The sequence below is a fragment of the Acipenser ruthenus genome, chromosome 7, assembly GCF_902713425.1.
Source record: "Acipenser ruthenus chromosome 7, fAciRut3.2 maternal haplotype, whole genome shotgun sequence".
In the NCBI taxonomy this organism is placed as follows: domain Eukaryota; kingdom Metazoa; phylum Chordata; class Actinopteri; order Acipenseriformes; family Acipenseridae; genus Acipenser; species Acipenser ruthenus.
The window spans coordinates 55,172,063-55,189,000 of NC_081195.1; the positions used below are offsets into that span (position 1 = coordinate 55,172,063).

At 37.3% G+C, this 16,938-nt stretch overlaps 1 protein-coding gene across 1 annotated transcript in view; it reads right to left on the minus strand.

Annotated features, from left to right (window-relative positions):
* Window positions 1-16,938, minus strand: part of LOC117415471 (plexin-A4) — a 224,419-nt gene that overhangs the window by 205,682 nt on the left and 1,799 nt on the right. The window contains exon 2 of the mRNA XM_034025896.3: window positions 4,251-5,531. Coding sequence (XP_033881787.1) covers window positions 4,251-5,426 — 1,176 coding nt within the window. The 5' untranslated portion in view covers window positions 5,427-5,531. The remainder of the gene's footprint in view (window positions 1-4,250; window positions 5,532-16,938) is intronic.

The following is a 16,938-nucleotide window of genomic DNA, read 5'->3' on the forward strand; positions in this document are numbered from 1 at the left end:
AACCATTCAATGGCCGACTGAGACCGATAGGAGCCGAGAGAAGCCGAAAAAATAAATAAATAAAAGGTTGTATCTCATGAATACTAATAGACCCGACACCACAAAGATAACACGGACATAAACAAACAAGATAGCTGCTTCCGCATCCAGCACTCAAAGAACATCACAGACATTTGCAGAGCTTTTTTTAGATGTTATAGTAATAAAAAAACGACTTGGATCGCACTATTGAGGAGTTTGGTGATAAAACGAGTGATCAAGAGATGATTTATCGGCATGTACTATTATTAAGAGGCATTTGAAAAATATAGCGAACAAGGGGTGGGGCAGGGCTGGAGATGCAGTGATGAGTGTCCTGTTGATATGCAGTGCCTTTTAAACCTGTTTTACTGTGAAAAAAAAATACTTTTAAACAGCGTGTCTAAAATAAACTGTGCATGTGAAAATAAATTGGACCTGATGCACCTGACACTAAATAAATGGACCGCTAAGGGTTAATATGTGACTTTACTGGTATTAAAACAAATCTCCCCCACCAAGTTCAACTAGACTATCATTAAAGAAAATAGACTGCAACATGTTTGAAGCAAAAAGCTGTAATGACTTTGACATGACTTCTATGTTCAAAGTTAATTTATTTATACTAGACCAGTGGTACCCACCCTATGTCTTCACTAATGTCAGTGTAATGAATGTCATGGTAACTTTGATAATCACGTCTTTAAGGATGGCGTGCATAATACACATACAATCATACAAGAGATACAGTATGTATTGTACAACAAATAAAGGGGGAATGGAAAAGGGAGAAATGATAAAGGAGGCAGAATGTAATAATAATTTCAACTGAAAACAGGAACTGGTGATTTTGTTTTCAATGTCTGACCTTTACAAATGCTTTGCTGTCAAACAGAGCTACGCGCAATGGACAATGCCTGCCAAGCCAGACTAATGGTGCTCATTTAAAGTTGGGGGCCTTGTTAGAAGTGTAGCTACATGATGTATCTGCTTCTGCTAGGTTAGTCTTATTGGCCTGTCTTACACCATATGATGAGGCTAGTTGTATTACCAACTATTTTATTTCCAAAAACTGGAAAGTTATATCTTTTTCAAGTTTAGGCTGGCTTATAATATATATATATAAATAGCAAGAATGTACTGACTGACCTAATATCAGTCTTTTCTTAGAATGGTAGTTTTAAAGATTTTAGCTGAAAAATGTGACTGCCTTTTTAGTATGGACAAATTATTACATTATCATAAGACAATAAGAAAGTTTACAAAACGAGAGGAGGCCATTCAGCCCATCTTGCTCGTTTGGTTGTTAGTAGCTTATTGATCCCAGAATCTCATCAAGCAGCTTCTTGAAGGATCCCAGGGCGTCAGCTTCAACAATCCTAATAAGCTTCAGCACAAGGAGCTACAGCAGATAAAGGTGCTGAATAACAAAGAACCAGCTCCACCTCACACATCTATCCCATCATTCACAACATTAAACGCCCAATTTGAAATCTGAATTTTGAGTTTAACATTTTGAAACATTTGAATATTAAAGCAGACAACTTCAGTTAAGTTTACAAGGGACATTATTTCATACACTGAACTTGCATATATCAATTCCCAGTGTTTTTCAGCCAAACATATTGGGAAAAAAATGAAAAACTCATGAAGCAAGAGACAAAATATGAAAGGGATAGCAGGGAGTTCGCATGGAAGTAAACTAGAGTCCATGGTCATTGGCCGTAACTCTCCTGCCCAAAGTACACTCCATTCCCAGCTCTCTACATACATTATCCTGAGCCTTAATCTTTACAACACAGCAGCATAGTTTCTGTATTCTTCAGTAACAGTGTGAATGACACTTTGAAACTGGGAAAATGTTTAATGATGTTCAAAAATAAATAAATATAGCTTGTTAGTCAGTGGGTATTCATTTTCTCCTTGATGCAGCTGGCAAGCCCCTGAGTAACAAAACACCACCATTACTCCATTTACTGACAGCACATTTGTCAGTTTATGCAATCACATAAACAGCAACAGAAGGGGTTGGGAGGAGGGCAGTATTTATTTTTAGAAACGCTAACTTGCTTATTACATCCAGGTTATTAATCAGATTGGAAAAAGTTAGGTTTGTCAATGCACCTTTTGTGTATTCACTTGGATTTAGTTTGATTTGGTGCATAGTCATATAATCGTAGTGCTTAATTAGATTGTACTTTTGACCACTCACTTCAAAAGATGAAAATTAGCTGAATCTTTGTATTAAGATGCACTGTTAACTACAGTAGCCACCTTAGATATAGTCCTTCCTTCAGCAAATGCAGGTACTGTATTTATATCTGACAGTTATACAGGATATCCAGCTTCCAAAAACAGGCAGAGTTTCTCGGCTAAAGGGCTAATTCGGCCATATCAGAACTGTAATGCTAGCAAAGGATATTTCTTTGTCAAATGAGGGTAATGAAAGACAGCCAGTGGAAATCAACTGAGAATGAGCTAAAAACTGATTTCTACTCCAGAAAAAAAACCAAGCACGCCCCTTAAGCATACTCACTCAGTCTGCCAATGATGTCATCTTGCACAGACATGCGATCATTCTGATTTAAATCAATAGGGGCTGCAGTAACTAAAGCTGGAAAACCCTGGGAGTCATCCTAACACAACAGAATATATGTGGGGAGACCTGTTTATATACAGTACAATGCAGTTAAAATGGTAATGTAACATTGATTCTTTTTTATTTTTTTGTGTGTGTGTGTGTGTGTGTGTATGTTACACTCAAAATCAGCGATTTCTGACATTGACCGAAAAAAATAACCATTTTGCAATTTGAACATGACCAAATTTGGAAAGACCAAAATGAAATGTTTTTTCTGTGTTTGAGTAAATTATTTTTCTAAAATTGCAAAATGTAAAATACAGACTAAGAAAAGATCAAAGCAGAAGACAAAAACATCTGCATCGGTCTTTGTATGAAACGGTTTAAACAAATTGCGAATTGGAAAATGACAAACAATCGAAGAGTGAATCGGAGAAAATAGAAAGCTGCATTGTTCTTTGTGCAAAGCTATTTACATATTGCAAAATGAACAGGAAAACAACAAAACATAAAAGCAAAGACAGTTTTCAGTCTTTGTGTAGTATTGTTATTATTTGCTTATTAGGAGACGCCTTACCTTTGTTAATGCGTTGACAGTTCCTGTGGACTTTTATGTTTTCCTGTTCATTTCGCAATGTGTATATAGCTTTGCACAAAGACTGATGCAGCTTTCTATTTTCTCCGATTCACTCTTTGATTGTTTGTCATTTTCCAATTTACAATTTGTTTAAATCGTAGTTAAGATCAATGTCTACTGCCAGACTAGTAGCCATAGCTACAGCAGTTGCAGATAAAGTGATATTTCTAATGTTCTTTTATTTATTCCACTTGATTATCTGAACAAATGTGAGTCTGGGTTCCCGAGTGGCGCATCCAGTAAAAGCACTCGTGTAGAGTGCAGGATGAGCCCTATAGTCTGGACATCGCCGGTTCGAGTCCAGGCAATTCCTTTGCCGACCAAGGACGGGAGCTCCGAGGGGGCGTTGCACAATTGGCCGAGCGCCACCCGGGGAGGGAGGGTTAGGTCGGTCAGGGTGTCCTCGGCTCACTGTGCACTAGCGACCCCTGTGGTCTGGCTGAGTGCCTGCGGGCTTGCCTGTAAGCTGCCCAGAGCTGCGTTGTCCTCCAACGCTAGTGAGTCTGTAGTGTGTAAAAAAGCAGGCGGCTAACGGCACACGCTTCGGAGGACAGCATGTGCTCGTCTTCGCCCCTCCCGAGTCAGCGCAGGGGTGGTAGCGGTGAGCTGAGCTAAACAAAATAATTGGACACTACTAAATTGGGGAGAAAACCACAAAAAACTAATTGGCGACTACTAAATTTAAAAAAAAATAATAATTTATACAGTAATTGTCTACTGTACTTTCATTGAGCAGGGGACATCACTATCACTATATGCCAAAATACAGAATATTTTATTTCTTAAAACAGGAGTTACAAATACATTATTAATAATGGCCTTTATTCCAATTAGAGCCCAGTCAGGGAATTATAACTTAACATGAGCCCGGGGCCCACTGAATGCCTGACCTAAACTACAATGTAGCAGCATATTAACTTAACCTTAACTATTCAGGTCGTCTAAGTCATCAACTCTACATAGCCCTATAAATATTTAGTAAAAGGAGGAAATGTATGATGAAGGGCAACTTACTGCACTGCTACAAGGAATATCCTTGACTTTAAGCCAGGCCAAATCCAAAGTTCCTTCTCCCTTGTAGCAAGACTGAAGCCTATCCTTAATTCGGTCATTAATGTTTTTTAGAACAAAGACACACAGGGCAGATTCCTCAGGAGACTTGATCCTCCGTTTCTGCCCTTTGGAGAAAATGGTGTATAGGACATCATCATCAGGACTGATGCCCAGTGACCTGGCTAAAATAGCACCAGCTTTAGACAAGTAGGCGGCCTGAAGTAACCGGTATTCAATTCCATTCTTCTCACAGCCAATGGGAACCTCAACATATGAATTAAATGCTGTGTCCTCTTTGCAGAGTCGAACCAGTTTGGATGTGTAGACCTGCTCCTTGGTGGTGGAACCAGTAGGACTCGTCATTTCTGGCTGCAGAGTCAAGAAGTAAACAAAGTTTCCACTGTTGAAACCATAGATGTAATATATGTCAAAGTCTGGAATAATAGTAAAAGTATCTGAAGGGATTTTGATCATGGAAGCCACAAACTCATCATGAAAAACATAGGCAAACATCCCATCAGCTTCAGAGTTCCTGGTTAATTTCCTACTGGATATGGTAGGGAAATACTCTGGCTTACCATCAACAGCAGTGGCAATAAAAAGCTTATCATCGGAGTCCTTGTAGGAGACAATTACCCCAAACACTGAGGCACTGTCATTCACCCCAGATAGGTAGTGCTCCTTCTTATGGGATGGCTCCCCAAGCTTGAAGAGGTCTTCTAGTCTTAGCAGCTTGCAGATCCCCTGGTAAAGACCACCACACGCCAGCAATCTATTTTCTTTGTAATCTATCAACAGCATTTTGTTAATGTTGTTGGTTATGGTTAGTGGCTCATTGCAAGGCTGGACTACCTTTGGAGGATAACACTTAGGGTTGTCCACATCTGGTCCAGTTTCGTGGTTTGCCTGGACTTTCAAGTCACCTGAAAGTTTGTAGATTATATTTACAGCACCCAGGTAAACATTCCCATTTCTTACATCCACAGCCAAGTGGTTGAAAGTCCATTCAGAATTTTCAGAATGGAAAGTGCTGAATTCCTTGTTGATGTGCACAGGTTGCCTAGAGGCACATACAGTTGTTAGAACTGGCATGAAGTAAAAGGTCAAACAAGTCAATTTCCACAGAACAGATGCCATTTCTACAAATTCAATACAATTTCTTTTCCCAGGATGAATTCTCAGTCCAACAGTTTCAACCAATCTTGATCCAAGGTTGTTCTTCCACTTGTAAGCATTGTAGACCTACAATAGAGAAAAAAAAATTATTAAAATAACATTTCATGTTTTAATTGTTTTCTTATACACTATGCACCCCACATATAAATGTAGGAGTAAAGCATTTGCATTATAGATTACCTAATCTGTGATTGTGTGAAGTAGCGGCTTTTATTTTCCTACTGACTAAGTCGTTTTTTTGTATTATAAATTAAAATATTCCAATAAATCTCAGCCTACAATTAAAACAATAAGTGAGCACCAGAATACCTTTGTAGAAGGCTAGCTAGGGTTTGTATTGCCTGCGTCACTTGTCTGATAAGCACCTGTGCTTTACTTAAAGAATACGAAAACAGAGTTATTCAAATCTTGAATCTCTGCCACTCGTTTTATTGCATATCTCAGGACTGCTACTCAATTAAGCAGGGATGTCTTTAACAAAAGTTGTAACCTTTATTGTCTATAAATTGTTAATTAGCCAAAGTGGGCCAACATATTCTTCAAATGAATAACAGCATGTCAGTACGACCCCATTGTTGTATGTTGAGTATTGTGTTAGGGAGTGACTCAGGGGTTCATAGAGTGGATGGTCAATAGGCTGCTGTTCCTGGTTCCAATATCTCATCATTGTTGCTGCTGAGATGTGTAGTTTGTTACATGCTTTGACCAATGGTGTTATTTAAGTAAGCTTAGTGATCATTTATACCAAAATAAGTAATTGTACAGTGGCCGGTTAAGCTTAAAGTTAGTTCAATGAAGGAGAATTGAAATTTGTTCATTTAAATATACATATACAAAGCTGCAATGTTTCCAAAGAGGTTCCACCTCTCTCTTGAATTATACCAGCTTGCAAACATCATAAAAGCCAAGAAATTAAGTATTATTGTATGTACTGTATGACAAGTATATTGAATTAGTTAAATCAAGTAAAATAGCTGGCAATAACAGGGGCATGTAAATTCATTTGTATTCATTGCAATAGATCAGTGTCTCTCAAACTAGGGGGTGCAGACTCTATCCTGGGGGGGGGGGGGGGGGGCGTTATTTTTTTTATTATCATTATTATTATTTTTTTTACAATTACAGTGCAAATCTTATACCATATAAACGGCAGATAATTTATTTTGGCTTTCTTGGCGGTTTTGATTGGATTGCCAATAATGCTTCCACCAATCAGAGGGTTGCACACAGTGCTTGAAGCGATCCCGCCCTCTGTCAGACTGGTATACAGAACAGTTTAAAGAAGCGCTGGATGAGGGAAAGAATGTGTTAGATCATGTCAAAGTGGATATGAGAATGGCAGTGACGAAGCCAATTTGATTAAAAGCATTAAAAGTAGACCTGACATTTCCATCACTGTATTAAAAAAAAATCTGTAATTGATTCTGCAATCAGAAACCCAGAGGCAGTGTAAACTGTGCCTGCTAATGTGTTTTGTTTTTTGTTTTTTTATATATAAGGGTTTAATTAAAGTAACAGCCAAAATTGTTTGTGCCAGACTTTAGAAAGTCTGTAACAAAATGGTTGATTGTTATTGTCGATACGTTGTAGATACGACTATTACTGAAGACACCAACTGTGCAGGTATCACAGTCCATAAACAAAACTAAAACGTTAAAATAAATTAGTTCTGCACTGTATAAAACTGAGCTGATTTTGCCAGTGCTTCTTAACCTATTGACCAGTTTGAAATTATTTCAAAGCAAATTAATGCATTTTTGTTTCTGTTTTTTTGTTAGTTTTCCTACATGGCAACACTATCCTACAACTACTACATGATACTGTGATCATTCTACGGTGTTAGAGACAGCAAATGCCTATCATAAAAGTTTACCAGTACCTTCAAATTAAGGGCCATATAAGAACAATAAATACTGTAACTGATTTTTAGAAGACCTTCTTCAAGTACCACAGACAAGAGGAAAGGGGGCAAGGTCAAAGAACTTTGAGAACCACTGCAATAGACAATAGTATATCTGAAATTGCCCTTTTTGTATGCGTTCTGTACTTCTTTATAGAATAAAGTAGATTTACCAAAACAGCTCAGACAAAAAGTATAATACATGTTAGTTATATTCAAGTCTGTTCCATATGGGCAAATGCTTTTTCAATGGATTTTTATCAGTAAGGAGTCCAGGCATGCAACCTTCTCTGCGCAGCAAGCCTTTTTTTATAATTGATTTGCTCTTTAACATGACTTGAGTCCCATATTTTTGGTGCACCTGTGAAAAGCTGCCGGATAGAATGGGAACTGAAAGCTAGAACCTTTTATCTGGATCAAGACATTCCCAAAGCCAGATCTTGCATTGTCAATTTCACAGTGAAATGCACAACTGAACAACTCTGTAGAATGCAGTAAAACAGCAAGAATATTTGTCCTTAAATCATTTCTCAAACCTAGGAGACAATCCTGTTGCATTCACAGACTAGAAATTAATTTAACACTTACTCACAGACAGGCTTGACAAGTAAAAATGGATTTGCTTCCAAGCCGTTTTCCATGTATTTGATGAGACAACACTTCAGGTCTTCTGAATCCTATTTGCCAGATGTAAATTTAACCACCAAATGTCAATATCAAGGCATCGAGAAGACCATAAGTCAATCCCTATATCTGTTTTATAATTCATAAATCTCCATGAATGCATTCATCGTTCATCAGCTTCAAGCATCTACAACACAGATAATTCCTACTAGGTACTGTATCTTTAAAATGAACCACATTAGCTCTCACTTATCTTTGTACTATATGCCTATCTTTGTTGTTGTAATTACATTCTGCACCACACAGTGAATATGCCATTTCCTACAACATGTGTGTTGCTCAAACATAGTATGTATTTACAAAACGAGGAGCTGACACTTCCAGCCTCTTTTCATGCTTTAAACACTGGATAGGAGGATTATGCACCCCTGGCAGGAAGAGTAATTTCATCTCCCAACACATGATTGTCCTAGATTGTTTTGCATTACATTTGTTAGCCAGATGTATCATTAAGCAGCATTATGAATTGGAATTCATTTTTGTTGTTGGTTTTGCTGTTCAAGTAAGGCCAGAGTAAACTTTGTTCATGAGCTACCTTTATTTAGGTCACAAAACTATGTACAGCCACATCCACTACCTTTAAAAAAAATGGTCTAAAATGAGTGCATTACTTTAACTAAACACGCCACCATAGTAAAAAGAAACAGGTTAAAACACATCCCAAACAAATGAGTATAATAATCCGAGCCATTTGCATTTGCTGATCCCTGCTTCTACAACACTCCACCTGATATCAATGAAATTGTCTTTCAAGAACAAATTACACTAGAGTTGCCAGCAACTTTACATCTTCCAGTAACAGTACCAGTATCAAAGACTTTAGCAAATAGTGCAAAATGCATACATCGGTTACTGTATGTGTTCCATAGTAACCATGGCTCGATCTGCAGTTTTGTAAGTTGATGATGTCATCCAGTGCAGCCGCCATGTGTTTTATTGCAGTAACCTCCCTTGACCAAATCTTAAAGACAACCATACTAGGATCATGTGTGCCAATTTTTCGTTCAATCGGACTGACGATTTCGAAGACAAAGTTTTTTTTAAGACAGTTTTGTATGTTAATGATGTCATGTAATGTGGCCATGTGACAGAAATAGAATGATCTTTGGTGGTAAATCTCCCTCCCAACCTGTGAGGGCGCGAAGTAATGGGAACAGAGTACCCTGGACTGTTTGGCCTGACACTTCATTCCCAGGGTTAAAAGGAATTCGGTCATCTAGAAAGGGGGCGGAGCTTCGGTGCACTAACTCATCAACCCGGAAGGGAAATGATGTGGCAGCCACAGATTGCAGGAGTGGCTACAATTGTTTACCAAGGGGGTAATGTCCTTCAGTTATGGTTACGGAACAACCCGGAATGACCAGTGTTATGAAATATATCGTGAGTGTTTTGTTTGTTTTGTCTTTTCTGAAAATACTGTTTGTTATTGTTTAGATGGCTAACACGATCTGGAGCTGTCACCAAAGGCCAGCACCAACCCGGACAACATCACTGCACTTTGTTTCATTTAGGACTGTATATTCACTACGAGCACTCACTGTGGACTTGTGAGTGTGTTTGTGTTATGTGTTACATGCGGGTAAATAAGAACAGGATAGTTTATTATTTGGGAACCAACCGTGGCTTTAAACAGAGCAATACATGCCGCTGTATTGCCTGTTAACATTGTTTATTATGTACTGTAGCTACGCCATCAGGCAATTGGATTCCAAACCATTAAACAACATTGCACCTGGATTATAATCGTCTGTCTGTTTATTGATCACCTGCAATTGCACACTGTTAACCACTTTACCACAGGCCACCATATTTTATATTGAAGCAACTTCCCTTTAACACCCTTTAAAGACAACCACACTACGATCGTATGTGCCATTGGGTTTGTTTCAATCGGACTAGCGGTATGGGAGAACAAGATCTTTGTAGTTTGTGATTATGACGTCTGTGCCGTGCGATTTTGACTTCATGCAGCATGGCCACCATACCACACAACCTATCAGCTTCTTACGAACACCAGTTAATCTTGGACTATCCCTCAACAACTATACAAACTTTCAGAACTGTGCAATAAGTTTTTTTCGAAAGACAAATTTTTACATTTAGGCAAGAAGAAGAATCCCAGCAATAACAATAGGCTTCCCAGCTCTATGGGCCTGGAAGCCTAATTAACATTTCTAACTATGAAAAATCAAATAAGGTGCATTATCTCATTTAGAGAGCTGGGCTCCTGGAGGCATGACAAATTATTGCAACAGCAACATAAATGCAGAGCAAAACAGACAAAAACACAAAAATATTGCTCTTAAATTCAAACCGACTCATTCCATGGAGGTGAACACTCCTGCTGCAATATGCCTCACAGTGATGAGCTGGGATTCGAAACCAAGATCTCCTGGTTCTTTATTTCATAGTGTTCTGAAAACCGTCCACTCTGCCCTTTCGTGGGGTGCATATCAACTTGCACTATCTGCATTGCCTAAAATCAGTTTGGGTCGCCATTTGCCCAGATCACAGCCTTGACATGATGTGGTTGTGTGCTGGATGGTGTCTCAAGAGATGTTAATACATTCAGTCAGAAGATCATGATGATTGAGATCCAGGAAAAATGGTGTCATGCTCCTCAAATCATTCGTACACAATTTTGGCATGGTGGATGGGTGCATTATGGGTTTGAAAGCAGACATCGCCACAGGGTACACGTGCATCATTGTTGGCTGGACTTGATATGCATCAGTGCTTGACTAAACTACAGCAGCTTTGTAGTTCTGCAGGGATCACATGTCACATTACATGATCAACAGAATTTGGATCTCTAATCCAGGGTGATATGAAATCCAGTCAGGTAGACAGGTTAATAAAGTGGACAGGCAGTGTATAGAGACTACTGTATATAACGTACCTAATTACAAAAAAGCATTCTCAAAATAACTCATGAGAAGAAGATTTCAGAATAGAGTCCAATACAGTTTATCTCCCTTTTTTTATTTTTTTGGGGTGCTTGAAATGTACATCCGGCCCAATGGAATTACCCCAAATCCGTTTGCTGGACTATTTTGTCCAGCTGCTGTGTACATGTCTTTCAGATTATCATATTTGATGTGCGATGGGTTCACTAGAATGTTTCTTTTTCCACTACACTGCTCTTTACTTCCCCACAGGTGGTAGTGTCAGCGCATCAACAAAATCTACAGAAACAGAAGCACAGGAACCAAGCATGGCTTGCATTTAAAATGCCTGGTTAAATACTCATTTGGATTAAAATCTAACATGATGCTAAATGTTGTACATTTTGATAAGTATTATCAATAAGAAGCAGATCAACCCACAACCTATGGTACCTATGTGTATTTAAAAAGTCCCATATGGATGGGCGGGCAAACCGACCCCTTTTATCTCTACTCATACATCCAAGCACTTCCACGGGATCCCCTTTGGACAGGGATATGCATACTTAGTGGAGGATAACATTCTTGCCATTACATTATTTACTCAATAAAAATATTATTAGTTTACTGGTTTTTCATTAACATATACTCTTTTTCCCTAAACATTTATCGCTGAGATATTTTAAATCTGCAGTGGACCTGCACTATGTTAAACACGCTCAGTGATACATTACTGTCAAATTCCATTTCACTTCCATTTCTTGTCTTATTTATATTGATTTTCTGAAATGTTATTCACATTATAAAACACTTAAATGTCTCTTCATTCAGCCTCAATATCTGAACTGCTCTTTAATTAGCATCCCCATTGTTGAAAACACATTCTGGTACATACAATATCCGTGCTTTATATGTATTTAAATACAAAGTGCAGTCTTTTTTTTTTTTTTGTTAAACAATTTAGCATTTTCTTAAGTTGTCTTTTTTACTAGTCGTACCACCTGTTTGCAATTTATATAAACACTTCATCACAATACCAGTCATCTATTCAGGATATCACCTTTCAACACCTTTTAGTTTTTTTACACATTTATAATAATAACCCACAGAAGGAGCTTCAGGTAACTACACAAGCAGCTGATACTGTTTTCTAATAGGAAGTTTTTCTTAAGGCAGTTTTAAAGTTAGCATAACAACAACTCGGACAGCTAACCTAAATCAGATACAATGAAAAGATACAGTCCTTTTTTCATAACGGAAGGTGGCAGGGAAGCCATGGTGTTAGATAGCTTACTGTGGAAAAATCTACTGGAAATCATACAGAACACATACATAAAGCAACAAGCAACAAGCCACATTGCCTAGCATTACAATCTAGACCTTGTGCCTGACCAATATGGAAGGTGACAGGACAAATGGACTAATATATATTATATATACATATACATACATATATATATATAATATGTATATATGTGTGTATATATATATATATATATATATATTATATATATACACACACAGAGCCAATTGTATCTTTTACTTTGATCAAATGTTAAAAAGGAATACTGTAGGGGGATCACTTTTAAGCAGCAACATATAATGATATCCCAAACCACTCCATTTATAAAAAGCAACAGCAAGATCACAAATAGGTTATATATAAAATAATGAACACATCATTGAACCAGTCCCAGCTTTGTTATTCATGGTTCTATTTTTAGAGGCCAGTGGAAACTGATCTATCTATAAGAATCCATGTGTAGCACAAGGGCTACTGTACCAACTGCTGAACCCTAGAAACACAAGAACTAAAAGGATATTCACAGACAAATAGCCCACATATTATTAAAAAAAAAGAAAATCCAAATTGAGATTGATAGACACCATTTCAAACTACACATAGGTACAGGTATGACAATTTCACACAACCAAACAAAATGGCAGAATCCATGGGTATTCATATTGGTCTAGGGCAGTGGTCCTCAAAGTGGTGTCTGCGGGCAAATTCGTGCCCGCAAAGCCAGGCCATCGTGCCCGCGGCAGCTGTTCTTAAATTATGGGTCGTGAACACATTTCTGGCGGGTCGTAGCGTGGGAAAATAAATAAAGCTTTAAACACGCTTTCCAACAAAACCGTCACATCAGTCTGTTGACAGTGCTGCTCGCTTATGCTGTGCTTGTACGTACTCAACATTTTTTTTTCTCCTGAATCCATCTGCAGCAAAGATATGAATCAGATCTATATACTCAAATAAGAAGCAAAGAAAACTCCAGTTTTCTAAAAGGTCACTGTTAAATTACTCAAAAGTTGCCCCAGCACTTGTGACACAGTGAATACTAGTGTCTTATTGCCACAGAGAACAAAAAACTACCAAAAGGACAACGTTTCACCTATCCCAAACACATTTACAAGGCTTTCTTTAAATGAGTCCAGCAGTAAGACTACATAAGCACATAAAACATTTGCTTAATAATATAAAATAGGCCAACACCTGGCTTATTGAGCCAAGGTACGTAAGTGGTATGGCCCATTAGGAGACCAGCAGGAAACATTATGTAAAATAAAAAAGAAACCAAAACCTAAACTGCAAAAGGAAGACTAGAGGGGGCGGGGGCGGGGGGGGGGGGGGGGGGGGGGGGGGGGGGGGGCGGGGGGGGGGGAGGCATGCAAAAAACATGAAATCACAGATGGAGACCAGAAAATCCAACCACAGGATGGACACTACAGTCCAATACAATTACCTGATAAACAGAGTATTAATGACTTTAATCAAGGGCATTGGACTCAGTGTTTTATTGTGTGGTTCATATGTTGTCACTCATTTCTAATTGTGAATGGTTTAAGCATGTTAATTGCCTGGCTTGTTACTAAAGAGCTTTTTGTTGGCACTGTACCATAGATTTGATGTGTGTTTATGCTCACATGTAATTGTGTATGCCGAAAGCTTACTGCCGGCTATATTAAAATACAACAGCATTCTAAACACTATTTGTGTGCTGAAACCAACCTGTTAACGTGGTCCAAATCACTGCCATGCTGTAATTTGTATTCTTTTGACAGCCTAGTATAAAATGAAACAAGGTGCAGAACTGAACATATCAAATCCACAACTCTATTGGTATTGCTAACATATTAATGTATTCCTTTTATGTAAGAAACTCCATGTACTGTATTTGTTTATTGTACTTTTAAATGTATGAAATGTGTATGAACTGCATTCATTCTAGTTTTAGTATATATGTTCTATAAAACATGTATTATATTATATGCAACAATTACTGTTCATTACAAATTATAAACAAGAAGAAAAATGGTGAACCAGGTTTCTCATTTGCATATCATAGCATATGTAAAGTCTCCGCTGAATACAGAATTTATTTTTCATTTATGTCCAAATTCAACATACTGTATATTAGATTTGACTTACATACTTTATTAATACATTATTTGTTACTTACTACTTTTTTTTTTTTTAAATCTGCTTGCATGTTGTTGCAATTCAGCCATACAACAAGTTTGGGTCTATTCATTGCCTAACAGTAGACATATTAATTGAATTATTAACCATGTGGCATAACACTTCTTTAAAACTGCATTTAAATGGTGTTTATTCAGCAACCGGAATGTACTTGTTCAGTATATGGTTTGCAATTCAGACAAAAAAAGCATTTAAGATTGTGCTGCAAATACCTGAAATGCTCAGGTGTAACTGCTGTTGAATCCTATCTGCATGACAATATGTCTGGACCGATCAAGCAGTTCATAATACACCTGCAATTACATCGAATCCTCTCTTTTACACACCGATTGTAATCCTGTAACCATAATCATACGATGCATTTTAAAAGGCGAGCTTTACCAAAATCAGTTGCGTTGATATTGAACATTACCAATCCACTATAGTAGATTATTAATGCATTATACATTCCCAGAAAAAAAGAATGTGTTAATAATCATTTTCTTATGACAGTGCTGCCTGACAATGCAGTGACATATCCTCTATGCTACAGTACTTAGAAGGTCTACAGATACTGGTACAGTATGTACCTACTGACCGATTTCTCTTTTTTTGTTTGACAACAGATGGAAGTACAAACCGAGAAAGTGCTGGGATTTAAGTGGACGGTGTCGCACCTCCAAACACAAAACATGGATTGTTGGCCAAGCAATTAATATATATATATATATATATATATATATATATATATATATATATATATCCCCTAGTTATCGAATTCAGAAACTGTTCAGATCCATGACAACATTTCCAGTTTCAGTGCAGTTTAAATCTAGTCTACAAAAAAAGCCCTGTTTTCACTTGCTTGGTATATTCTCTGAAGACAGTCTTTGTGATGGCTTAATCTTACCTTGAGGGTCTGAAAACTTGTTGGGAGGCTGCTTGGCTCGGTATAATGTCACAGACTAAAATATCATTAATACAAATCTTTTTTTAATAGTTTGCTGCAAAAAAAGGAAATGACTAAGAAAGTTAACATTTTTTTTATTGTTTAGCTGTAATGTGCTGGCACAGATCCAGTGTCATAACTTTCTGTCCCCGCTGGCAAAACAACATACTGCGATGGACTACTGTACGAGACAGAATTACTAGCTCTGCTGGAGAAGAGCTCTTTAGCTTATCTTGTAGGAAGCTCAACTTCCGTCCAAGGGGTGAGCAGTTCAGTTCATCTTCTGACATACATTAAACATTAGTCATAATAAAGAATTATCTCTGATTGTTGGATTGATTAGTTAATCATCCTAGTGCTCATTAAATTGGCCAGTCTTTTCTATCTGCCACCTCTCTTTGTACCACTGAAGCATGAATGCAGTCTTCTGCTATTTTTGATGCTCATGACACACTGCTAATTTACTTGTATCAAACCAGTAAGCTGAGCTGCGGGTCAGATCCCATTTCCTTACACTGGCACTGTGATGCTCTGTGCTCAATGGAAGCAGCCAGGCTCAAACCTATGCTGGTTTTTCATATCCAGTGTCAGACACCTAGGGACCATTGCTGATGTGGCCAACACAAACTGTCAGGTATCACGTGTGTGTCACCAGCTACCTGGATGGCAAGATGCAGGGTTAAAAAAGGATACGCAATTTCTGCTTCTAAAGGAATATATATATATATATATATATATATATATATATATATATATATATATATATATATTGTTGTCTTGTATATCAATATTCACCAAATGTTTATCAAGTTTTTTTTTAAATGCAGAAAGAAATAACATATAACAATATACTTAATTTGTCTTAATTTCTATTCCTATATGATCGTACCTAATAAAGGAAAATATATACTATTAATTAATATGTTTATAATACAGATTAATTCAGAAAAACATTCATATTTTGTAATAAGCATACATAAATAAAATCATGTATTTGACAAACAATAGTTAAGGCACATCAAGAGCTATAGTTGTACAGTTTAGTGCACTGGAAATAAAATAATGAATTGCAGCTTCCTATGAATAAATCTCAGATCTTTCTTAGAAGAAAGTACATAAAGACCATTTTATATCCTATCAGAATTTTTCTAATCACTTTGAGATACTGTAGCTCAGCAACATATTTCAGTGCAAAAAATAATTAATCACGAAACCCATCCTTTTATACTGAACCACAGTGTCCCAGGTTCCAAATACAACCACTTGCATTCAGTCATTATGTGAAGCATTTCATTTCCTACTTTTTACTTAATTTCGGAACGTTAAGTATGAATATTTAAACCTCTTATAGCTTTGCAATCTAACCTGATCTTCCGTTACTTATAACAATGTAATACTTAGGTATTTTTATAAACACAAATGTGTTCCTTTGTTTATTGTAGACTGGATTCTTACTGATACACTGTATTGATTACGGTTCATTGAATGAAAAGGCTGCTGCAGTTGATACAACTGAGTGCACCGACTTTAAAACTTCACCTGCATTACTGCACATGGAGGAATTGCTTCGACGATACATACTTGTTCAAATGGCT